The sequence below is a fragment of the Rhinopithecus bieti genome, unplaced genomic scaffold (genome assembly GCF_001698545.2).
Source record: "Rhinopithecus bieti isolate Rb0 unplaced genomic scaffold, ASM169854v2 scaffold_29990, whole genome shotgun sequence".
NCBI classification, from domain to species: domain Eukaryota; kingdom Metazoa; phylum Chordata; class Mammalia; order Primates; family Cercopithecidae; genus Rhinopithecus; species Rhinopithecus bieti.
The window spans coordinates 292880-318458 of NW_016812921.1; the positions used below are offsets into that span (position 1 = coordinate 292880).

The window sequence follows — 25579 nt, forward strand, 5'->3', positions numbered from 1 at the left end:
AGGGTTGGGGGGGCAGTGGGAGCAGGGCTGGGGTAGTAGGGCGGCTGGCAGGCCCTGAAGCTGCTTGGCCCCTCCCTTCCAGCTGCAGAGAACAGGCCATTTCCTTCTTTTTAATAGGCTTTTCTAGATTTTATATTGAGGAGAAAATGCATTTTAAAAAACATCTCTTACGAAGAAGAGATGCAGAGGCCCTGGGCACAGCCTCCCACCAGGTGATGCGGGGCCCTCGCAGCTGGGTTCCCGTGAGGCCAGGAAGTGGGGCTGAGCCTGGTGGGCACCTTGGAATGTGGCCCGTGAGGCAGCCTGGGGGATCCCATAGACACTATCACTAGGGTTGAGAAGGTTCTGCCACCTCCACTCTCAGGACCAGGCGGCTCTGCCTGTCAGCGGGGGTGCGGTCCTCGTTTCCAAAGCTCCGGCACATACCGTGCCCACTCACGGCTCAATTCCAGACATGGCTAGAGGTGGCCAGGAGTGGCCAGGGCCCCACCTGTGCTCAGGACCTCCTCAGCAGAGGGGCCACAGGGCCGCTACAGCGTCGACCACACTCTTGGCGTCTGTGGCTGCATCTGAGCAGCGGGGGTCCCCCATGCGCCTGGAGCCACCTCCAAGCAGGGCAAGCACCCAGCTCCACTCAGATCCCCACTGCCACACCAGTGTGGGCACAACCCTTGGGCTCCGCACTCTAAAACACAGGCCAGAAATTAAGACAATAAAGGAAAACCCGGAGTTTGAAACAGTTTAAGACATCTGTGAAAAAATCTCCTTGTGATTTTCAACTGGACTTGGGACATTTCAAAGCTGCTCCCTGGACAGCAGCTCCTCCTCTTCCTCTCCCCGCCACTTCACAGCTGCTCCAGGGCTACAAGAGGCCTTTCCTGGCTTTTTTGCTTTTCTTTTTAAATTATGAAACCTAAGTATGTTTCATAATTTATGGTACCATTAACAACCAAATTTATTCCTTAAAATCAGGAATTCTAATACTACGTTGTTTTCACAGGAAACACTAATAGAGACATCTCCTTGATGAGATGTTTCTATCGTATAAAAATTTGAGGCCAGGTGCAGTGACTCACACTGTAATCCCAGCACCTTGGGAGGCTGAGGTGGGCAGATCACTTGAGCTCAGGAGCCCAAGACGAGCCCGGGTAACATGGCAGCACTCCATGCCTACAGAAAACATAAACATTAGCTGGGCGTGGTGGCTCATGCCTGTAATCCAAGCTACTTGGGAGGCTGAGGTGGGAGGATCGTTTGAGCCCAGGAGGCAGAGGTCGCAGTGAGCCATGACTGCACCACTGGGTGACAGAGTGAGACTCTGTCTCACAAAAAAAAAGAAATGCAAAGAAGAAATAAAAAACCAATTAAAAAATAAATATCTCCAATTTCCATGTTTAAGAAAGTAAAATAAGTTTTTTTTTTTAAATGGAAAAAAGAGGTTTAACTGACTCAGTTCTGACAGAGAGGGGTCTTACTACATTGCCCGGGCTGGTCTTGAACTCCTGGGCTCCAGTGATCCTCCTGTCTCAGCCTCCCAAAGTGCTGAGATTATAGGCATGAGCCACCGTGCCCAGCCAAATAAAGTAAAACAAATTTTAGTCTGAATGCAGTAAGTCCTCACTTAACGTCACGGATGGGTTTTGGAAACCGCGACTCTGAAACGCATGTAAACAAAGGCAACCTTAGGGCCTGCTGAGACCACAGGAGCTGCGGCCAGCAGCACAGGAATGTCCTTCCTACCAGGTCACTTTCCAGGAACCCAGGGGCAACGCTAAGTGAGGACTCACTGTGCAGTTTCAGAACAGGTTTCACTGAGGTGAAAACGGTTTGGTTTGGGAATGTTCACCACTCGAGTAGGACCCGCAGGGCCTCGTTCTCTCACTCACTTGTTTGGCCAAGTTTTGTCAATGGTTTTGCCATAAATGACCTGCTAAGCTGGGAGAGAAAAGAAAACCTATGAAAAGTTCCACAAAATTCTGCCTTCAAAGTTGACTCCAAGAAGTCTGAGCAGCTTCTCTCCCATCCTCTGTCCTAGAGCATCGGGGCTTCCAGAGCCTCGGCTTCTCTACAGGACGCAGGCGGGAGGGAGGCCCAGGCTGGCTCTGTGGAGCGACAGCACCCGCCCACGGGCTCACAGGAGGCTCCCTGCCTGGATGGGAGGGGGTCACCTAAGGAGCCAACGCAGAGCTGGGCGGGCGGCGTCCGGGGGCCACCGTGGGGCTGGGGCTGAGACCAGTCCTGCCTCATGTGAGTCATTAAAAGGCGGTGCTCAGAGGCACCCAAGAAAGGCTGCCCCTCCCAGGCTCTCCCCAGCAAGGCAGGACATAGGGCTTGGGGGTGCCCCGAGGCTGCACCTGGGGAGCTGTGAGGGCACCTGTGGGCCGCCCCCGCCAGCCATACCTTCACGTGCTGCGGATGCACCTCCTTCTCCTTCATGGCTTCCGGCAGTGGCTGAAACCTACCAGAGACGGCAGCAGGGGTCACAGGACCAGCAGTTGGAGCCTCAGGGCCTCCTGACCCCGGGCTCAGTCTTGCTCCAAAACCCAAGCCGTCACCTAGAAACACCACAGGGTCAGGGTCCCACCCACAGCTCTCCACCAAGTTCCGCGGGGGAGGTACTGCAGAGGCAGGGCAGGGGTGATCGGCCTGCAGCCCCCAGCGACAACCACACTGTGACTCTGCTCACGAAGAAAACACTGATGGGCCCCAAAAATACTTTCATAAAAACATAACCCCGGTGAAAGTGACACACGTCAAGTAAGAAAACGCAACTTCGCAGATTGAGTACATCACCTGGGTCCCCGATTCCAGCACCAGCCTTAAGGGACCTCCACTCACTTCTCCAGACGTGGCCCCCAAAGATTCCACAAAACTCAGAGGTCTTAGGCAAGCCCTCAAGAGCAGTGGGACGTGCGGGGCCTGCACCCTCCACGCCAGCCACGGAGCAAAGGCAGGCAGCGGAAGGGCATCCGACGACCGCTCAGGAAACACTGACCATGCCTGCCGGGGGGTCCCTGCAGTGCAGCTCCCCTCTGCAGCGTGGCTCCTGTGTCAGGTGGGCACGGGGTCTCAAGGAGGAAAATTCAAAACCTCCCAATGCACAGGGCCTGGTCCATCCCGGAGACCTACAGCTGTGCCAGCCCACCGGGAGGGGGACGCTTTGGAAACCGAGGCAGGATCGTGTCAGTGACATGAGGCCCAGACGAGGAGGAGGCACTCTGGAAAAAGGGCGTTGGACCTTCCCAGCAAGAGGATGAGGACGCCAGCAAGATCGGGCTCCTGTGTGGACACGGCTCCCTGGGGAGCGGAGGCTGTAGCACTTGGCACCTGGGGATGCCCCAGCACAGCCTGGTGAGCACAGAGCACACTGGGCAGGAGCAGAGGCCAACGACGCAGGCAGAGGACGACCTCAGAGGATGATGATGACCCCCTCAGAGAAATAACGAGCACCTCATTCACAAAACGAACGAACAAAGTGCTTTTTTGTGAGTGGCGGCAAGTGCCAAGAGAGCAGCAAGAAGGCCTCAGGTGCAGTGCAAGGGTCGAGGGTACTGGGTCGCTGCCTGTGCCCCCCAAAATGCCTCAGGCCACCCCCTGCCGCCTACAAATCTTTGTGCCTAATCATGTTGCCAAGTCCTACTTCTGCCCTGTGTATCTCAAATAAAGATGAAAACAAAGAAATCTTTGGGGAAATCATCTACTGCAGGCAGGTGTTTGAGAAATCCCGGAGGGTGAAGGACGCTGGCATTTCCCTGAGCCACGGCTCCTGTAGCGACACCCACAGCGTGTACCAGGAACTGTGGGATGTGACTGCTGCAGACACTGTTACCCAGTGCCACTGAGACATGGGCGCCCAGCATCGTGCCCAGCCCACTCCATCCAGAGGAGACCACAGCCAGCAGGTGCCACCAGCGGGTGATCAGAGCTCCACGAGTCCAAGGCCACTTTCCCCGTTGTCCCACCGGACCCTGTGCCTTCAGCAAAAACCATGCTTCACCTCGGGGCCCAACACCTTCTTCCAGGTGCAGGGACTTCTCACCTGGCTGTGCCAAAAATAAACTCAAGAACGTCCCCAAAAAAGAAAGGAACCAAGGAGCTGAAGCTAAAGGAGAGAGGAACAGTTAGGATAAGAAAGAGTTCTGAGAAATTTAAAACACGAGCGCAGAAACAGAACACTCAGCACAAATGTTGAAAAATAAAGTTCTAAAGAAAACCTCTTAGAAACGAGAACAAAAATAAAAGGAGTAGAAACAGGGAAAGAAGATTTGACAATCAGCTCTGGAGGCCCGATAGAGTTGAATAACAGGAATTACAGAAAGAAGAGAGAAAACCACAGGAGATGTGATCGAAGGAAGGACGAAGGAGGAAGAAATCCACCACCCTGACTGCGCAAGCCCCTCCAAGGTCGTGCGTCACTGGAGGGCGCAGGCACGGAGGCGGTGGACAGGCACGCGGTACCTCAAGAAACATGACTTCCAACCCAAGAGTCAACTGACCCGACCACCGCCAGGGAGAAGAGGAAGTTCTCACAAACAAGCACCTGCCAGACACCTTTTCTACAGCGGCCTCTGGGGACATGTTTCATTAAAAAATATGGGGCCTGCTGGGCTCAGTGGCTCATGCCTATAATCCCAGCACTTTGGGAGGCTGAGGCGGGAGGGTGACTTGAGCATGGAAGGTGGAGGCTGCAGTGAGCCGAGACTACGCCGCTACACTCCAGCCTGTGTGACAGAGCAAGGACCTGTCTTGAAAAATAAAATAAGGACCGATCCAGGGGGTCAAGGGGTCACCTGGGAGCCCCTGAGAGTTGGTGGGAAGCACCTGCTGTGCTTGGAAGGCTCGGATGACATCACCGGACACCGTGTGAGGACCAGCCATGAAGAACACAGAAGAAACCAAGCCAAAAAAAACAAAAGCGGCTCAAGGGGACACGTGCTCCCAGCGGCTCTGCTGGAACGCGGGGCGTGTCCTTGAAGGGCAAACCTCGGCTGTGACAGCACAGGGCGTGCGGACTGGACCTTGTGTGGCAAGGGGCCCATGGTGAGGGGCTTTGCTGCTAGGAGAGCTGAAGATGCTACTTTAAACAGCAAATAGGCTTTGAAAATAAAGCGAATACGAGAAGACATTTCTGAGAGTTGAACGTGGGCATCCCCAGGGAGTCGCAGTCCTGAGTGGGGAGCTGGGACAGAGGCTGCTCAGGGAATGGTCCTCTCAGCACCCTGCGTGCTCCCTACTCATCAAATAAAGACAAAATTAAAAAGCTGCTGGCCCTACTCTGCAAATACTAAAATTTCTAATTAGATTGTGACCATGTTCTCAAAATCACCACATTTTAAAAAGAGCGCCTCAAAAGGTGACTGACTTGTAAAAAGACAACAGTGGCAGAAAAGTCACGAAATTTAAGGGATTGCGGTGTGGCAGGTGGCTGCCGCCACAACCGATCCAGGCCGGGCCGCCAAGGGAGGGGCGGAGGCCAGTGGGCGTGAGCATGAGGGAGAGAATACTCAGTCTCCACATCTCCCACAGGAGGAGGAGGAGGAAACCCGGCAGGCACCACCACAGACAGTGGCCCAAGTCAAGCCCACGCACCTCCCGCCACGAGGCCCGGGGAGACGCAGCCCCCCACACGCCAGCGTGAGGACACGCCACACCGTCAGCAGCCCCTTGGCTCCTCTCCAGGGCCGGTGCCCCAAAACCCACAGCACAGAGAGGGACCACCACCCCAAGGGGAGAGAAGGGCAGGGTGGGCAGGCAAGGCAGCAGAGCCTGGAAACACGGGGCGCGCCGCCCCAGGCTCCAGCGCGCCAAAGACACCTGAACAGAGCCTCTGAGCTGGGGTGTCTTTTCCATACAGGACGCTACGGGGACAGTCGGCGAAATCTGAGCAAGGTCTGCAGCTGCAGCTGAGACGCCAGCCTTGGATCAGGGTGAACATTCCAGGGTGGAGTGTGACCTGGGCTGGCAACCTTGGCTGTGTGAAAGGTACAGGTGTGTTTTCAGGAGTCAAGAGGCCCCAGGTGCATGCCTGACAAGGTGCAGAGCCGGGGTGGAGGTCAGTGAGGGGCAGACAAAGAACTGGGCGAAGGATGCAGGAATTCTTTGACTATTTTCTGACAGGAAACCACCGAAATAAAAAATGAAAAAAGAAAGACAATCAACTCACTTTTCTCACTTCCATCAGTTTTCCCTTCTAATCCAGGAGGAGGTGAACTTAATGTTTCTTGAGAATCAAGAGACGTTGTGATAAAATCTTCGACATCTTTCTCCTGTTCAGATAGAGATTTTTAAATGGCCATAAATAATGAGTAATTACATCATAGAGCTGACTGTGCCAGGTGAAAACTTCCGAAGGCCTGAATTTATCTTCCCACATAGACCCCAAATGAAACAACTCAAAACTGGTGAACACACGCAGGTGTTCCAACAATTTAATCAGATTCCAACAATTTATTTTTTTTAAAAAAGCATTGTTTATTCCAACAATGCGTCCAACAATTTAATCAGATTCACGCACAGCTCTTTAGGAATATTTTAATGTAGCCAATAGCAAATATTTCAGATTTAAATTGTTTTACATGAAATGATAGTATGGATTTTTCAGAGAGTATGTATCTGCTAAATTATTATTTTTTGAGGGAGGATCTTACTCTGTCGCCCAGGCTGGAGTGCAGTGGTTCCATCTTGGCTCACTGCATCCTCAACCTCCCGAAGTCAAGTGATCCTCCGGCCTCAACGTCCTGAGGAGTTGGGACCATAGGCAGCACGATTGCGTCCAGCTGACTGTGTGTGTTTTGTAGAGACAGGGTCTCACCGTGTTACCCAGCCTGGTCTCAAATTCCTGGGCTCAAACAATCCTCCCGCCTCAGCCTCCCGAAATGCTAGGACTACAAGTGTAAGCCCGACCGTATCTGATTTTTAATTTTATGTTACTCAAGATACACAAAATCCCAAAATGATTATGTTAGAAATGATATGATCTAACTCATAAATTATTAAAATTAATTAGCATATGTGAAACCTGTTAAAAATATGAAGCATTTCCGGCTGGGCATGGTGGCTCAAGCCTGTAAGCACTTTGGGAGGCCGAGGTGGGTGGATCATGAGGTCAGGAGTTTGAGACCAGCCTGGCCAACACGGTAAAACCCCATCTCTACGAAGACTATAAAAATTAGCCGGGCGTGATGGCGGGCACCTGTAGTCCCAGCTACTCGGGAGGCTGAGGCAGGAGAATTGCTTGAACCTGGGGAGGTGGAGGTTGTAGTAAGCCGAGATCGTGCCACTGCACTCCAGCTGGGCAACAGAGCGAGACTCTGTCTCACAAAAATAAATAAATAAATAAATAAAAAATAAGCAGCGTTTCTAAAAATAAATCTAAAAAACCATTCTGGAAAAAGAACCCTATGCCCATCACACACAAAGAGGTGTCTGCAGCTGTGCCTGATGGTGTCCATGTCAGTGGAGAAACATGCCCAGGGTACATCTGATGTGGGCAAATGCATCTCAGGCATTTTAAAAATACCTGAACAACTGAAATAATCTAAACGCTCCCATGACGCCAGTCCTGCAGAGCTGGCCCCACAGGACTGCGAGGTATGCGCTGTCAGGAGGTGAACAAACAATGGCAGCTGCCGTGGCGCCAGGCAGGCCACATTCCCACGGGAACAGCAGGTCTAGGAGCAGGGCAGGCACCTACCACAGCCATCCTCTGCACACGGTGGTCATCAGCTGGCGGAGACTCAGCCCACTGCAGGGCCAGCGCTGCTGCGGACACACCCGGGGAACAAAGCAGCCCCGGCCCCTGGGTCTGTGGTAGTGAGGTGTCCGCCCTGTCCCGCAGGGATGTGTCGGCACTGCACAGGCTCAGGGCTCCTGAGTGGGGTGTCACGGGGAGGCTGGGCCGGGGCTCCAGGGTCCAGTCCTTCCTGAGGACCTCAGGGGAGCTCCAGGAAGACAGGTCCAGCATCCCGACCGGGCTCTTCCGGGGCCCAGCCTCCGCAGCGTGGCTCTGGTGGTGGGAGCCGCCAAGCATGCTGGCTGGTGAAGAAAGGGACCTGTCCTGACATTCTGACTTTTCTTGAATGGGAAAATCTGGCATTTCACCTGGTATCAAGGAATCCCGATTTTGGATAACATCAGTTACACCCCCCGTGGCTGTACTGGCATCACACGCATCTGTGGGGGCTGATGTGTCAGGCTCTTCACCGTCACAGGAACCATCACTCCAGCTGCTCTCCAACAGGTGTGCCGAGGCCAAGGGCCACGGAGATTTGGCATCGGCAGCATCCACATTCTGGAAGGTCATGGAATATAGCAAACGGTTCAATTTTTCCTGAAGTTGTTTCACCTGCGCGATCAGATCGACCTTCTGCAGCTGACAATCTTCCAGCACTTTTTCCTTACCCTGAAGGTAAAACAGAAACAGGCACACAGTGGAACACCTGGCTTACCAGGAGTCGCACCTGTCTGTCTGGTGCTGATGGCGGATTTCAGGGAGTTTCGGAGCACTCGGGTGATTCCACAATGAGCCCTGCACATTTCAAGTTTATTTAATTCTATGAGAAACAGAACCAAGGCTTACATCTCTTTGCTTAAAAGGCAACTGTCATAACCTATTTCTGCGGTGACTGAGGACACAAGCTTCACACAAGGGAAAAAGGATGGGAAGGTTCTATATCTGAGCACCGAAAACACAAAATTGTGGTTTATGTGATGAATCTGGAGTTTCTTTCTGTGTAACTTCTAAGAATTTGGCAATCAGCTCAGACAGGGCTGAGCTTTCTCTTAAGAATTCAAAGAAATAAGCCAGGTGCAGTGGCTCACGCCTGTAATCCCAGCACTTTGGGAGACCGAGGTGGGTGGATCACGAGGTCAGGAGTTCAAGACCAGCCTGGCCAAGATGGTGAAACCCCATCTCTACTAAAAACACAAAAATTAGCCGGGCATGGTGGCGGGTGCCTGTAAATCCAGTTCGCCTGTAAATCCAGCTACTCGGGAGGCTGAGGCGGAGAATTGCTTGAACCCGGGAGGTGGAGGTTGCAGTGAGCCAAGATCTCGCCACTGCACTCTAGCCTGGGTGACAGAACAAGACTCTGTCTCAAAAAAAAAAAAAAAAAAATTCAAAGAAATGTTCGTGTCATGAGAGCCTCAAGACTGCTGCAGGAGACATGAAGGGCTCTCCACCAGAATGTATTTCCTGAGAGCATGTGACAACCACATGAACCAGGTTCATGGGTCTCCTCAGAACTGCGGGCCTAGGCCCGTCCTTCCCTGATTTCTACGGAATTCAGAATCTTTCAGGCTCTAAACGCCAATGAGGTGCATGCAGTGCGGACCCAGAAACAGGCAGCACCTGCACTCATGCAAGACACATCCCAGCAACGTCTCCGGGACAATCCCGAGGGCTGCGAGGGGCTCGGGTGAGCCCACATCTCAGCAGGCTTCAGCACCAAGCATGCTTCGGTGCCACACTTGAGACCATAAAATACCCACCCAGCACTTCTGGTGTTAGAGCCTCTGGGTTTCAGAGCCTGGAGAAGTAGTTGGGGCACATTTAGCCAACATCAGGGAGGAGGGAGAGGAGGAGGAAGAGGAGGAAGAGGGTGGGTGGCTGTGTGTCCAGGAGGAGGAGGAGAGTGGGCGGCTGTGTGTCCAGGAGGAGGAGGGTGGATGGATGTGTGTCTGGGAGGAGAAGGAGGACGGGCTGGGTGGCTGTGTGTCCAGGGGGGCTGTGCTGGGCCTTGGACTAGAGGAGGCCAGGTGCAAACAATGCATCAGAAGGTGCCATCTGTGGCCGGGCGTGGTGGCTCACACCTGTAATCCCAGCACTTTGGGAGGCTGAGGAGGGCTGATTACCTGAGGTCAGGAGTTTGAGATCAGCCTGGCCAACATGGTGAAACCCCGTCTCTAATAAAAATACAAAAATCAGCTGGGCAAGGTGGTGTGCGCCTATAGTCCCAGCTACTCAGGAGGCCGAGGCTGAAGAATCGCTTGAACTCAGGAGGTGGAAGTTGCAGTGAGCCGAGATCATGCCACTGCACTCCCGCCTGGGTGACAGAGCAAGACTCTGTCTCAAAAAAAAAGAGAAAAAAATAAAAGTGCCATCCGCACCTGATGCACCCCAAGGAGAGGGCAGCTCCTGCGCAGGTGTTTCCGAGGGGGCACTGGGGACCCGCCCCTGGTGCACTGGGTGGGAGAAGCACCAGTACCCGCTCCTCTCACTAAATCTCAACTCCGCTACGATTTGAGATTGTCAAGGTGCAACTTCCTTCCCCAGGGAAAAGAACTGTCAGCTTTTTTTCAAGTGACAATATAGAGTGAGATAAACAGATTAAAAAAAATAAATCTGAAGCCTTTCAAAGTAAAACTGACACTGGCCATCAAAGTCCTGAGCTGAGGTGAGGCCCATGGGGGCAATGTGGTCCTCCCATGAAAAGACAACCCAGGACTAACCGTGAAGCACAGTTAATCCATTTGCATCAATTAAAAGAAAAAAACCCAACTGATTGTTTCTAGAAAGTGGCTTAAAGGGAGCATGTAGGAAATTTCACGACAATCATGGACAGCTCGTTACAGAACAGAAAGGATTCAGAGAACATGTCACTGCAGGCATAGACTGTGCTCCTCACCTCAGCAGAATACCTGCTTCTGCCCAGGGCAGGACCCATGTGTTCTACACCCAGCCTCTCCCGGGTGGGCCTCGCGCCTTCCCCCGTCCCCACACCTTGCCTACGTCCTCCAGACTCAGGCGCATTTCATTTTTCACCAAGAGCAGCTCTGACTGCAGCTGCCTCTGGCAGATGGTGAGCACTGACATTACGCCTTCTTGCTTGCAGAGAGGTGCGTCCTCCAACATCATCAGGACGGGCTGCAGATCACCCTTGACAGAGGAGACAGACGAAAGCTGAGCACACAGGAGGCTGCTGCTGGGGCTGCCCCACAGGTGGCCTGGAGCTGGGAGCCGGTACGGCAGCCAGCAGGGATGCCAGAGGGAGGTGGCAGTGCTGTCCACAGCCAAGCACCTTGGTCTACAGCAGGCCACATGGGAACGGGGCTGAGAACCCAGCAGGAAGCTGCCCCGACCCAGGATGATGCCACAGAGCAAGGTGGACTGGGGCATCTGAGAGCGGGAGCCGCTCTACAAAGACCCAGCTGGTGTGGGCGTGGCAGCCGGCAAGTGCCCAAGGTTCTGCTCAAACCCAAGTGGGAGCCTTAAAAGACAACTCCCTACAGGGCCTCCAGCTCCAAAAGAAGAGCTTGTTTACCACACCCCACACAGGTACTGCTTCTCGACAGATCTTACCACACCCCACACAGGTACCGCTCATCGACAGATCTTACCACATCTCACACAGGCACTGCTTCTTGACAGATCTTACCACACCCCACACAGGCACTGCTTCTCGACAGATCTTACCACACCCCACACAGGCACTGCTTCTCGACAGATCTTACCACACCTCACACAGGCACTGCTCATCGACAGATCTTACCACATCTCACACAGGCACTGCTTCTCGAAAGATCTTACCACACCCCACACAGGCACTGCTTCTCGACAGATCTTACCACACCTCACACAGGCACTGCCTATCGACAGATCTTACCACATCTCACACAGGCACTGCTTCTCGACAGATCTTACCACATCTCACACAGGTACTGCTCATCGACAGATAAACCATTGATTAGAAACCAGAGAGGCAGCTCAAGCGGACCCGCCTCACACAGTGAGCTCCGTTTCACTGGACAGTCCCTACCATGTGAATGAAAGAATTGTTTTTGAAAGCTTAAAACAATAAGCTTAAAATGGCACGAAACAGTGAAATCCTCAGCCCAGCTTCACTGCGTACTGACCCGGAACAGGCCCAGGTAGGTCTGAGCTTCAGGCCCCTTTCTCTGCTGTGTCATGAGCCACCATGACAACTGCAGCCCCCAGTGCCCAGCACAGAGAGAAGTCATTAAAATTAAAGGAGAAAAGGAGTAGGAGAGGAAGAAAAAAATACCCTGCCATGGCCGGCAGAGGGGGCCTACCTGTGGGTCAGGGACAACCGGTTCCAAAGCACCATCGTGGGAGGCCTCCATGTCGCCGGGGACCTGGGCCTTGGCGCCACCATCCACGCGAGGCTGTGGGTGGGCCCCAGGCACCCATGTGTGAGCTGTGGTTCTGCAGGCCTGCCGCCTGTCCAGCTCCACCTGGCACCTCAGGAACCGCTGGTGCAGCACCTGCAACTGGCGGCTGAGGCGGGCACACTGCGCTCGGAGCCGCTGCAGCTCGGGAGGCTCCGCCCCAGCTGCCAGGGGCTGCTGCTCCAGCGCGCGGCGGATGTGGGCCAAGGCCAACAGGACGGCCTCCAGCTCGGCAGAGTGGGCCACCTTCCGCTGGTTCAATGCGTCAATTTCTAAATTTCTCTCGGCAATCATTGCTTCCTTTGCTTTCAGGGCAGCTTCGAACTCCTGGATCCGGGAGGCCATGCCTTCGACCTCAGCCTCCCTGAGGGCTGCACTGCGCTCCAGCTCAGCCAGCTGCCGCTCCGCAGCCTCCTCTGCGCCCTGGAGGCGCTGCTGCAGGGCCTCCAGGGCCTGGCTGTGCCTGTGCTCCCGGTCAGCCAGCAGCTGGCTCAGGGCCTCCTTGGCTTCGAGCGCAGCCTCAAGCTCGCCCTGCAGGGCCTGCCCGCGAGGGCCCCCGGCCTGAGAGCAGAGCAGCTCGCTCTGCAGACTGCCAGCCTGACTGTCGCTGACTTCGTGCACCACGGGCCCCATGAGGGACAGCTCATGCTGCAGCTTCTCAATGACTTCATGGAGTTGTTCAATTTCCTCTGCTTTCTCCTTTTGTAATCGTTTCTGGTTCTCTCGCAGATTTTCAATCGTGGCTTTCAGCTCTTCAATCTCAGAACTTCTGGTATATACGACCTGAAGAGAGAGCACATTTCAGTGGCAAATTAAATGTATCCACTTCAGAATGTCCCTCCTTCACAACACGTTACCTCCTGAACGCATTCTTGGAGTGAAGACTCCATAGCTTGAAAAACAAAGCAGCCACAGAAGCAAACTCCCGGTCTCGGGATGCACTCCACGTCTGCCTGGCTGCTACTGGGCCCTGGCGCACACCTTGTGCTCCACGTCTGAGCGTGGGACGAAGTGCTAATGCAGCCAATTTCAACACAAGGACGTCTACAGAATAATGCTTTCACCACCCTTTAAATGTTATTTTGTTAATATTTAAACAACTTGATTTGTTTGATTTTCCTGAAGGTGCATTTGATTTTAGGTGTCGTTCTGACTCCAGGAGGAAAGAAACCTGGGCAGAGAATCTGCACCAACAAAGCGGTGAGCCGGGCACACTCCCCTTCCATCCCAACACTGCTCACGGTGACGCCGGTGACGCAGGCGTCTCTGCCACTGCCACCTCGTTGACACCAGGCATCAAAGTGACTACCTGTGCCATGAAACATAATCCTCAGTCATGTAAGGAAATACGATTGTTTGCACTTTAAAGACAGGAAAATTGAAACTGAGATATTAAACATCTTTCTAAACCCACAAAAATAGTAAGTGGAAAATCAGGATTGAGATCTATGTCAATATAGCTCCAAACTCTAGTCTCTTGAGTTAACATTACTGGTAATGACAAAAAATAGAAAAATTCTAACCCATTTGTGTTCTAACAATTTTAAAACCATTTGTTATAGACTAATACGTTCTTCTAAAAAATTGAGGGTTTCATAACAACTCCGGGTTTCTCTGGAACTACCTCACAATTACTCTGGACTGAAATGCAAATCTGGCCTACAGAAAGAAAAAAAAAAAAGGAACCTGATGAAGCTGTGGCTTTGGTTTGGACGCTGTCAGCGACACCTTCCTACGCATTTGCCACCGAGGACCACCACCACGCATTTAGCAAAAGCAGCCTCCCCGCTGCGGGCTAGGAATGCCCGCAGCACATTCTGCTCCACCCCGTGTCTTACTGGGTGCAGCACCGGCCCGTGTCTCTGTACTCTACAGGCAAGCGAAGGAATTTTAAAGACAATTCTGATTATATGCAGCTTTTGCTCATTCACTAAATGCACTAAATAAACTGGAATCAAAGGGTGTGCACTAAAGACGGTCACAACCACAATGCAAATACTATGTTAAAATACTGGAACCAGCCTACAAAGTAGCTCTAAATGTAAAACACTAAAACCTAAAATCAGTGAACTGAGACCGGGCGCGGTGGCTCACGTCTGTAACCCCAGCACTTTGGGAGGCTGAGGCAGGCAGATCACTTGAGTACGGGAGTTCGAGATCAGCCTGGCCAACATGGCACAACCTGGTCTCTAGTAAAAATATAAAAATTAGCCGGGCGTGGTGACAGGCACCTGTAGTCCTAGCTACTCAGGAGGCTGAGGTGGGAGAATCGCTTAAACTCCGGAGGCAGAGGTTGCAGTGAGCCGAGATTGTGCCACTGCACTCCAAGCTGGGTGACAGAGCAAGATAGCAACAAAAAAAAGCAAAAAGCGTATGCAAGCGTATTCAAGGAGACTTGAATGCAAAGTAAAACTATGAAATTTCTGAGGAAAACTGGGCTAGGGAAAGAGCTCTCAGAACTTCAAAAGTATACTTTGGCGGGGCACGGCGGCTCACGCCTGTAATCCCAATACTTTGGGAGGCCAAGGCAGGGGGATCATCTGAGTCAGGAGTTCGAGACCAGCCTGACCAACATGGAGAAACCCCGTCTCTACTAAAAATACAGAATTTAGCTGGGCATAGTGGCGGGTGCCTGTAATCCCAGCTACTCAGGAGGCTGAGGCAGGAGAACTGCTTGAACCCGGGAGGCAGAGGTTGCAGTGAGCCGCGGTCGCGCCACTGCATTCCAGCCTGGGCAACACAGAGAGTCTCTGTCAAAAAAAAAAGAAAGTAAAAAGTTTTGCTCTGCAAAACATACTCTTAAGAGAATGAAAAGACCAGCCATATATTGGGAGAAAACACCTGCAAATCATGTATCCATAAAAACGGTGTTCAAAAGATATAAAGAATTCCCCAAACAATAAGAAAATGAACAACCCAACTTTTTAAAACTTTCTGAGGCGGGGCACGGTGGCTCATGTCTGTAATCCCAGCACTTTGGGAGGCCGAGGCAGGTGGATTACTTGAGGTCAGAAGTTCAAGACCAGCCTGGCCAATATGGTGAAACCCCGTCTCTACTAAAAATGTAAAAAAATTAGCCGGGTGTGGTGGTGGGTGCCTGTAATCCCAGCTACTCAGGAGGCTGAGGCAGGAGAATTGCTTGAACCCAGGAGACGGAAGTTGCAATGAGCCGACATGGTCCCATTGCACTCCAGCCTGGGCCACAGAGTGAGACTCCATCTCAAAAAAAAAAAAAAAAAAAAAACGCCTTTCTGAAAGACTTGAGCAAACATTTTCCCCACAATATGGATGGCAAATAAGCATAGAAAAAGATGCTGATGATCACTAGTCATTAAGGAAACACCCAACACTAGGATATACTACTATATATCTACCAGAATGTCTAGGTAAAAAGACTGACCTTACCAAGTGCTGATGAGAACGTGGTTACCTAGAACACTCATCTATTGCTGGTGGAATGTAAAACGGTAGCGCAACTATGGAAAACAGTTTGACAGTTTCTTTTAAGTAAAAGATACACTTACACATGAATCGGCCAAGCATTCAGATTAAGTATTGAACCAAAAGAAGCGAACATTTATTTTCTCCCAAAAAGCTGTGCATGAAAGTTTACGGCAGCTCAATTCATCACTGCCAAAACCTAGAAATTATCCAAATGTCCCCCAACGGGTGAATGGATCAACAAACTGTGGTCCATCCAGACAACACTACTCAGCAACTAAAGAAACAGACATAGGCCACAGGATGCACCAATTTCAAGTGCGTTACAACACCTGACTCAAAACAGAATTCCAGAAAGGAAAACAACAGGCCTGAGGAGAGGCCCGTGGGTGGGTGGCCAGAGGTTGGAAGTCGTAGATGGGCTGCCATAAAGAAACAGCACTAGGAAAATTTCTTGAGTGATGAGATTGTGGTGATTATTACAGGACTAAATCCTTTTTTCAAAATGTATAAAACTGTATGCCAAAAAAAACTAATTTTATTATGCACAAAGTTGAAAAACAAAAAAAGAAATTGTTATACTAAAAAATAAGAAGTATCTATAATCCATGACCTAAGGTTCTATCTGAAAAGGCTAGAAAAAGAAGAGAAAATAAACCCAAGGTAAATAGAAGGAAGCCAACAATGAAAATAAGAGGAGAAATCAAAGAAATAAAGACAGAAAAGTATCAGAACCAAAAGCTGATTCTTTGAAAACATCGACAACACCAATAAACTACTAGCTAGAGAGACTCAAGAATAAAAGAGAAAACACAAACTCACAAATATCAGGAATAAAAGAAGGGCCATCAGCATAGAACTTGCAGATACTCAATGGCAAGTAAGGAAATGGTTAGTAAGGTGAACAGTTACAAAATGAGAAAGTATAGACTGGGCAGTGGCTCACGCCTGTAATCCCAGCTTTGTGAGGCCAAAGCAGGTGGATCACAAGGTCAGGAGATCGAGACCGTCCTGGCTCACACAGTGAAACCCCATCTCTACCAAAAATACAAAAGATTAGCTCAGCATGGTGACACATGCTTGTAACCCCAGCTACTTGGGAGGCTGAGGCAGGAGAATCACTTGAACCCAGGAGGCGGAGGTTGCAGGGAGCCAAGATCGTGCCACTGCATTCCATCCTGGGTGACAGAGCAAGACTCCATGTCAAAAAAAAAAAAAAAGAAAAGTATAAACTTCTTTATGCAAAGCAATTTGACAATTTTGATGACATGCACAAGTTCCTTGAAAAACACAACTTATCACAACACGAAACAGAAATCAAATACCTCAGTCGATTAAAGAAAATGAATTCATTATCATAAATCTCTCCAGATACACAAACTCCAAATGGCTTCATCGTTGATGCTATGAAAACATTCAAGGAAGAAATCCAGCTATGTGAAATAACCTCTTTCAGAAAAGACGGGGGGTGAAAAAATTCCCAACCTATTTTATGAGACTACCATAACCTTCATACCAAAGCCTTAGGAAATACTGCAAAAAAAGGCAATTACGGACCAACATCCCTCATGAACACAGATGCAAAAACCATTAACAAAATATGGCAAATCAAATTCAGTAATGTATGTAACACATGAAGAGGGCAGTACGTCACTACCAGGTATGGTTTATCCTAGAACTGCAAGGTCAGTTTCATCTCCAAGAAATAAATCACTCAATAAAGTTAACCCTATTCATAGAATAAAAGAGAAAAATATCATCACTATTTCAATAGATCCAGAAAAAGCAAACTAGAAATGTAATGGAACTTCCTTTATCTGATAAAAAGGCACCTGTGAAAATCCTAAAGCTAACATACTTAATGGCAAAACACTGACCACTTCCCCATAAGATAAGGAGCAGGGCAAAGTTGACTGCTCTAGCCAGTTTGAACTTTGTACCAGGAGTGCTAGACACTGTAATCAGAGAAGGAAATAACAAAAATTGGAAAGAAATAAAACCGTCTTTACTTGAAGATGATGTTATCTTATACATAAAAAGCCCTCAGGAATCCGCAAAATACTACTAATATACATAAACTGTGTAAGGTAACAGCAAGGCTAATAGACAAAAGGTGTATGTGTATTCATGGTAAACTACTAGATAATTATTTTAAATCTCATTTACAATCGTGCAGAAAGCCTAAAATATTTAAGGATAAATTAACAAAAGACGTGTGAGACCTCTTTATTAAAACCTATAGAATAAGGGAGAAGTAAGTGGCAAAATTAAAGAAACATCACTAACCCCAGAGTTAGAACAAGCAACACAGGAAGGGAGGGCCCACGTTGAGGATGAGGTGTTAGGGTGGCTGGAGCCCCGGAGGACGGCAGTACAGAACAAGTGACAACAACCACGACCACGCCAGGGAGACGGGAGCTGTTTCCCCACAAACCTAAGACACTTCTAGAAGACGAACATCTTCACTGACATCAAATGGGGTAGAAAACGGCAAACGTGGTGTCCTTGAAAGAACTGGAAACCGAACAGAGTCAAACCTTTAAATGGAATTTTACTTTTCTTTATTATATAAAGCAAAATGAAGTAACATCCGCACCTTCACAAAAAATTAGGAGAATTACAGAAAACCATGGATGCACGAATTTGCACATATCTGGAAGAAAAATCCCACAAGAAAATATTGGGGATTGTCCTTATAAAGCCTTCAATTCCTAATGGAACTAAAATACCATCCTTAACATTTAACTATTTTTAATATATTTTTTATTATGTAAGATTATAGTTACATGTCAAATTCTAGAGAGCACTATAGACAAATAATACAACTTCTTTTGAAAAGTAATCAATGGTTTTCAAAGGCATTCTTTTTTTGAGACGAGTCTTGCTCTGTTGCCCAGGATGGAGTGCAGTGGCGCAATCTCGGCTCACTGCAACCTCCGCCTCCTGGGTTCAAGCGATTCTCCTGCCTCAGCCTCCCAAGTAACTATTAGAGGCACCGGCCACCAGGCCCAGATAATCTTTGTGTTTTTAGTATAGATGGGGTTTCACCATGTTGGCCACATTGGTCTCGAACTCCTGAGCTCAAGTGATCTGCCCGCCTCGGCCTCCCGAAGTGCTGGGATTACAGGCGTGAGCCACCGTGCCTGGCCATAAAAGGCATTCTTCAATGTGACCCGAAAGGATATTTTTTAAATTTTTGCCAAATATACAAGATACCAACAGACACTAAGACAGATAATTAATATCTCAGTAGCCTCTGTCAAAGGGAAATTAAAAGTGACAAATTGGAGACAAACTTCTTTTTACTTCTATGGTCCCCTCCAAAATTATTTTTTTTAGGCAGAGTCCTGTTCTGTCATTACAGCTGGATTACAGTGGCATGATCACAGCTCACTGTGTTCTCGGTCGCCCAGGCTCAAATGATCTTCCCACCTCAGCCTTCAGAGTAGCTGGTATTATAGGTGCATGCCTGGCTAAACTTATTTTAAAAATTTGTAGAGATGGGACTCATTACGTCATTGTCCAGGATGATCTCTAATTCCTGGGCTCAAACGATCCTCCCACCTCAGGTTCCCAAACTCCTGGGATTACAGGTGTGAGAGTCACTGCGCCCGGCCATAAAGTTAATTTTGTGTTTGAGACAGAGTCTCGCTTTGTTGCCCAGGCTGAAGTGCAGTGGCATAATCACAGCTCACTGCACCCTCCACCTCCTGGGTTCAAGTGATGCTCCTGCCTCAGCCTCCTGAGTGGTGTGTATCACCCTACCTGGCTAATTTTTGTATTTTTAGTAGAGATGGGGCTTTGCCATGTTGTTTAGGCTGGTCTCGAACTCCTGAGCTCAAGTGATCCACCCTCCTCAGTCTTCCAAAGTGGTGAGAATACAGGCGTGAGCCACTGTGCCTGACTGATAAAATTAATTCTGAAAAGTATTATAAACATTATATGAGGAAACAGAAGACTGTCACCCTGGAAAGCCAAGGTCCCAGTCAATCACACCCAGACACTATGAGGACTTTGTGCAGGAGACGCAGGCAAAGCCAGAAGCATGAGAAGACCCCCTTCTCCCCCAGCCTCGCCGAGGTCAACCTGCCGTGCCTGGAGCTGCTCGCTCACACACAGGATCTCCTCTTCTTTGTTGTGCAGAAATGCCGGTGGAAATGGCAATAACAACAACCATATCAAAACAGAGCCAACAGAACCTTACTAGGGAAACATTCTACTGACCCTACAGGTATGAAATGTCCTAATTAAATAAGCCTACAGTTTTAAATTGGAAAAATGGAAAATCAATTTGAAAATGTTTGTTTATTTGTTTTTGTTTTTTGAGACAGAGTCTCGCTTTGTCACCCAGGCTGGAGTGCAGTGGCCCAATCTCGGCTCACTGCAAGCTCCGCCTCCCGGGTTCACGCTGTTCTCTTGCCTCAGCTTTCCGAGTAGCTGGGACTACAGGCGCCCGCCACCTCGCCCGGCTAATTTTCTGTATTTTTTATTTTTTGTAGAGACGGGGTTTCACCGTGTTGGCCAGGATGGTCTCGATCTCCTGACCTCGTGATCTGCCCGCCTCAGCCTCCCAAAGTGTTGGGATTACAGGCCTGAGCCACTGTGCCCGGCTGAAAATGTTTTTCTACTAAAGTCTTTTCTGTCTAGTTTTCTTATGGTCGTTTAAAAATAAACCAATAAGTAAATAAAGTCCTCTCTGCTTAAAATGACATATTAGGCTACGCAAGGTAGCTCATGCCTGTAATCCCAGTACTTTGCGAGGCAGAGGTGGGAGGACCACTTGAAGCCAGGAGTTCAAGACCAGCCTGGGCAAGAGAGTGAGCCTCTATCTCCACCAAAAAAAAAAAAACCAACATTTGGCCAGGTGTGGTGGCGCATGCCTGTAGTCCCAGCTACTGGGGAGGCTGAGGCAGGAGAATCGCTGGAGCCCAGGAGTTTGAGGCTGCAGTGAGCTATGACTGTGCCACCCGGGCGACAGAGGGAGACCCTGTCTCTAAAACAAAGTAATAATAACATAAATAAATAAAACAACATATTCATTTCGATTTCAAAAATCAATTACTGCACTTTTCGAGGCAATCTGTCTCAAAACCATCACCAAAAAGAAGTAAAATGAGCTCTTATCTGTTTCTCATCTTATTAACGAAGGAAGAGTTCACACAGAAAGAACTGCTCATCCCCAGGATCAACCTAAAACTCCATTTTACTCCACACAGGTTAGAATCATTCACATGTAGCCTCGGTGAGAATCAGACATAAATGTCACCACCCTCAACTGTCTCCCACGCTGAGTTCATTCACTGAGCAGGGGCCACACGGGCACCACACACAGGATTCTCCCACGCACAGGATTCTCCCACGCTGAGTTCATTCACGGAGCCGGCACCACGCGGGCACCACACACAGGATTCTCCCACACACAGGATTCTCCCACACACACGATTCTCCCACACGCACAATTCTACACAAGGTCTTTCAAGGGCACCTGTGAAGTTATGAACGCTCTGTAATTTTGAATATCATCTCTATTATAAACAGGCTGGTTGTGGTTTTCTTTTTTGCTTCAAAAGCACAGCTACGTTTAAAATAATAAACCTTAAAATAGATATTTTAATATACACCTACTATGTACCCACAAAATTTTTTTTTTAAAATTAGTTTTAAAATTTTTCCCCATCATGCCAGTGGGAAGAGACACAGTGAGTGGCCACTTACTTAAGTCACCTCCTTGAGAAGAGCAAGCCAGCAATAGCCCAGCGCCTCTCACAGCCCCAGGGTGCTGCCCTAGGGAAAGGCCTCTCCTCAGATCCCTGACTATCAGGGCTGCAATCAGAAAGCAGTTTGGGGCAGGGGTCGCAGGCTCCCCACTCAAGATCCCTAGAAAGCTGCTTCCATGCACATGTCCCCAGGCAGAATCGGGCGCTCTCTGCAGCTGTCTGCCACGTGGGGCCATGGGTGTCTGTGAAGGCCAGAGACTCGCGTCCCAGACGAGGGTCCTGGCAGCCTCTCGGCACTGGTGTAAGCAACATGAACTCGGCATCCCGTGGACCTTCGGTAGCTTACCTTCGAGCTCACGTTCTCTTCCTGAAGCTCTCCAAGGCGGACAGCAGTCTGGCTGTTCTGCATGACTAATTTTAAGTTCAAATGTAGTATTTCTTCATTTTTACTTTCTAAGTCGCCTTTCATCTTCTCGAGTTGTTCTTTCAAGTCCAAAACCTTTCATTAAAACAAAAGAAGTATTAAAAGTCATCTAATATTCTACTGATATTAATAATTAAGAAATTATTAAAATAGCTTTGAGAGATTTAAAAGCACATGCCTAAGACAGTTATTACTACCCTGTACCCATATCCACATATAAATGGTAAAACTGCAAAAAATACATAGTGGTCAGGGCTGGGCACAGGGCTCACGCCTTCAATCCCAGCACTTTGAGAGGCTCAAGCAGGCGGATCACCTGAGGTCAGGAGTTGGAGACCAGCCTGACCAACATGGTGAAACCCTATCTCTACTAAAAATACCAAAAATGAGCCAGGCGTGGTGGTGGGTACGCCTGTAATCCCAGCTACTCGGGAGGCTGAGGCAGGAGAATCACTTGCACCCGGGAGGTGGAGGTTGCAGTGAGTCCAGATCGCGCCATTGCACTCCAGTCTGGGCAACAAGAGCAAAATTCTGTCTCAAAAAAAAGAAAAGAAAAGAATACACAGTGGTCACAAGCCCGTCGCCTGCATTATCTGGACATCGGATCCGCCACAGAGAAGCTCACTGGACACTAACCTGGGGCTGATAATCCCATGACTCCACTCCGTACTCACCTCACTCTCACGCTGCAGGAGTGCGTTCTGTGTCACCTCTAACTGTACTTCTGGACCCTCAGGAGGGCTACCCGGAGGAGGCTCGGGGCAACTGCCTGCATCTAGTGTGGACTGCAATGTGGACGACAGAAGTAAGCTACTCATCTGCTGTTTCTTTAACAACTCTTTATCCTGTTAAAAGAAAAAAAGGAACTCTATTTTAGGCAAATAATTGGGAATTCAGTACCTCAAACTGCTGCCTGTTAAAGCACAGACCATCTTCAGCTGTGCCTGAAGCAGAGCCGGTGCACCTGCACGCACCTGCACTCAGTGACGCACCAGGCAGCACTGGTACCCAGAACCCAGCCACCTCCCAGCAGAGGCCTGCCTGGTGCAGGACGCGACCCAGAGCCACAGCCTATGCCCGAGTCCACTGTGAGAAATTTATCTACAGTAATATTCACCAAACTATTACCAATATTTTCAACACTGACAAAAACTGGCCAAAAAAAATAGGGCAATGGCTGATGGTATGCTCATACAATGAATAGTGCCGGCCTAGAAAAAATTTTCAAAGAATATTTAATATGACGAAAATGGTCACAATACATTACATGCACAAGAGCATGACATATATAACTGCATACACAGTCCAAATTTCACGAAGGCATAAAAAGACATTTTCTAGCCCTGGCATCTACTAAGCTCAGTAAACGTTTGCTGAGTGAAGGCAGAAGGAAGGGGTGAAGCCGCCCTGGAGCAGGTGTCACTGAAACATGAGCGGCGGCCGGCCAGGGGGACAGCTCCACTCCAAGTACAGGTGACGTTCAGTGGTCCTCCCTGCGACAGCAGAACGGAAACACGTCAGGGCTTCAGGTAAGGCCCCGACTTAATAATTCTCATCAGCACTTATAAAAATCAGACACACTTGGCTGGGAGCGGTGGCACACACCTGTAATCCCAGCACTTTGGGAGGCCGAGGTGGGCAGATCACCTGAGGTCAGTAGTTCGAGACCAGCCTGGCCAACATGGTGAAACCCCGTCTCTATTAAAATACAAAATTAGCCAGGCATGGTGGCGTGCGCCTGTAATCCCAGCTACTCGGGAGGCTGAGGCAGGAGAATCGCTTGAACCCGGGAGGAGGAGGTTGCAGTGAGCCGAGATTGCGCCACTGCACTCCAGCCTGGGCTACAGAGTGAGACTTCGTCTCAAAAAAAAAAAAAATTAATCAGACACACCTGAGAAACACTCCTCTCATCTGTGTCTGAGGCCAAACTACTAATTCTAAAATCAAATTTCTTACTGAGCCTCACTTTTCAAGTAATCTTTTAACCTCATAAAAGTCAGCTGAATTCCTTTTAGCTAAATGCTCACAAAGGAGGGCACAGCCACTACCCAGAAATGCAGACAGGCAGCCATGAGATGGCCCACCTGGCTCAGTGCTCCAGGCCCCTCTCTGAACTCTCAGACACAAACAAACACACGGAACACGGGAAACACCAGCAATGTAAAACCATCACTGGAGATCTTTTCACTGGGAGCTGACCTAAGTTCCTGAACTCAACTGAAATAATTACAAGGGGCTCTCATCAAAGTATTTAATAAGGTATATTTTTTTAAACCTAAAATCTTAAATGTTTACTTCATGAAATATTAAGAACAAATTCAGAGTTCTTGAGACATAAAGAAATGGTATAAAATCCTCCAGCAAATAAAAGCAACAATCTCCAGCAAGGTCAAAGTACACTTCCTACCCAGTCACCAAGGACTTCTGCTTCTCCCCAGCGCCCGTGTTTCTGGTGCAGACGTGGTGGCTGCGAGTGAAAAAGGGTGCCCTGCCTGTTCCTGCCAGTTCAGCAATGAAGCCGTGCCCCAGGGACGCCTCGCCGCATGCCTGACCACGACGTGGAGACGCTTTACCTGCGCCAGCTCTTTCACAATGTTCTTCTGTTTTTCCACTTCTTCCTGGAGCTCGGCCACTTTCTTCCTGATGCTGATGTTCGTCTCCTCCAGACGTTTAATTTCTTCTTCCTGTCTCAACACTTGTCTATCTGCTGACTCTTTCTGTAGAGCCAATTCATTAAATTCATCCAACTTTTCTCTCAACTTTTGTTGTAACAACTCAACCTAAAACAACAAAAAATGCTTGGGGAATACAACAGACTGTTTTACAAAAACCCATCTTCCAAACAAAAAAGTACCCAAAACAATAGAAAACAGATGCCCTATGCCCTCCCCCAGACCCACAGGGAGACCCGGACCCACAGACCGAACAGAGAAACCGAGACCTGGGCAGCACAGGGAGATCTAAGGAAAGTATAGGGTGATGCTGTGTTAAGGTCATTCTCTATAATACAGAATTTGTTAGGAAAATGAAATTTAGTCTGACAGAGAAGAATGGAATACTACAGCCGGCTGCAGTGGCTCACGCCTGTAATCCCAGCACTTTGGGAGGCCGAGGCGGGTGGATCACGAGGTCAAGAGATCGAGACCATCCTGGCTACGATCGTGAAACCCCGTCTCTACTAAAACTACAAAAAATTAGCCGGGCGTGGTGGTGGGCGCCTGTAGTCCCAGCTACTTGGGAGGTTGAGGCAGGAGAATGGCGTGAACCCGGAGGGGGACCGTGCAGTGAGCTGAGATCACACCACTGCACTCCAGCCTGGGCGACAGAGCGAGACTCCGTCTCAAAAAAAGAAAAAAGAAAGAATGGAACACCCAGCCACGGAAACAATGAACTATGGCTACACTCAGCAACCTGGATCAGTCTCCAGAGTGAGGCTCAGTGAACGGCATCAATCCCCAAAGATGACAGGCACACTTTACACATCAGGATGACGGCAAAGTCTTAGAGATAGACGACAGATGAGTGGCTGCCAGAGAAGGGACAGCAGCAGGGCCGTGACCAGGTACACGAGGGTCCCGGGGGGCGGAAGGCGCTGCAGCGTCACCGGCTCCCTGCCCATACTGTCTGCAACGCCGCGTTCCGGCTCTGCAGGTGTGACCTCTGGGGAACCACGTGCCAGGCACAAGGGATCCGAGTCTTACCTCTTACAACTGTGTGTGAATCCACCATTAATTTTTTAAAAGAAGAAACGAACCTACCAGAGCTTCCTCAGACATGAGAAAGCAGATAGCTGCAGCCTCAGCTAGAGCAAGAAAAGCGAGTGGGCAGTAGGACAGTCCCAGCAAGCGCAGGGGGAGCCTGGGCGCCCGCA

At 49.6% G+C, this 25579-nt stretch overlaps 1 protein-coding gene across 5 annotated transcripts in view; it reads right to left on the reverse strand.

Annotated features, from left to right (window-relative positions):
* PCNT (pericentrin) overlaps positions 1-25579 on the reverse strand; it is a 122098-nt gene that overhangs the window by 22155 nt on the left and 74364 nt on the right. For all 5 annotated transcript variants that reach the window (XM_017847273.1, XM_017847270.1, XM_017847269.1 and 2 more), the window contains 8 exons: positions 24282-24488; positions 22383-22553; positions 21631-21783; positions 12031-12909; positions 10721-10876; positions 7694-8401; positions 6164-6266; positions 2401-2555 (listed from right to left, as the gene is read on the reverse strand). In XM_017847273.1, coding sequence (XP_017702762.1) covers positions 2401-2555; positions 6164-6266; positions 7694-8401; positions 10721-10876; positions 12031-12909; positions 21631-21783; positions 22383-22553; positions 24282-24488 — 2532 coding nt within the window. The remainder of the gene's footprint in view (positions 1-2400; positions 2556-6163; positions 6267-7693; positions 8402-10720; positions 10877-12030; positions 12910-21630; positions 21784-22382; positions 22554-24281; positions 24489-25579) is intronic.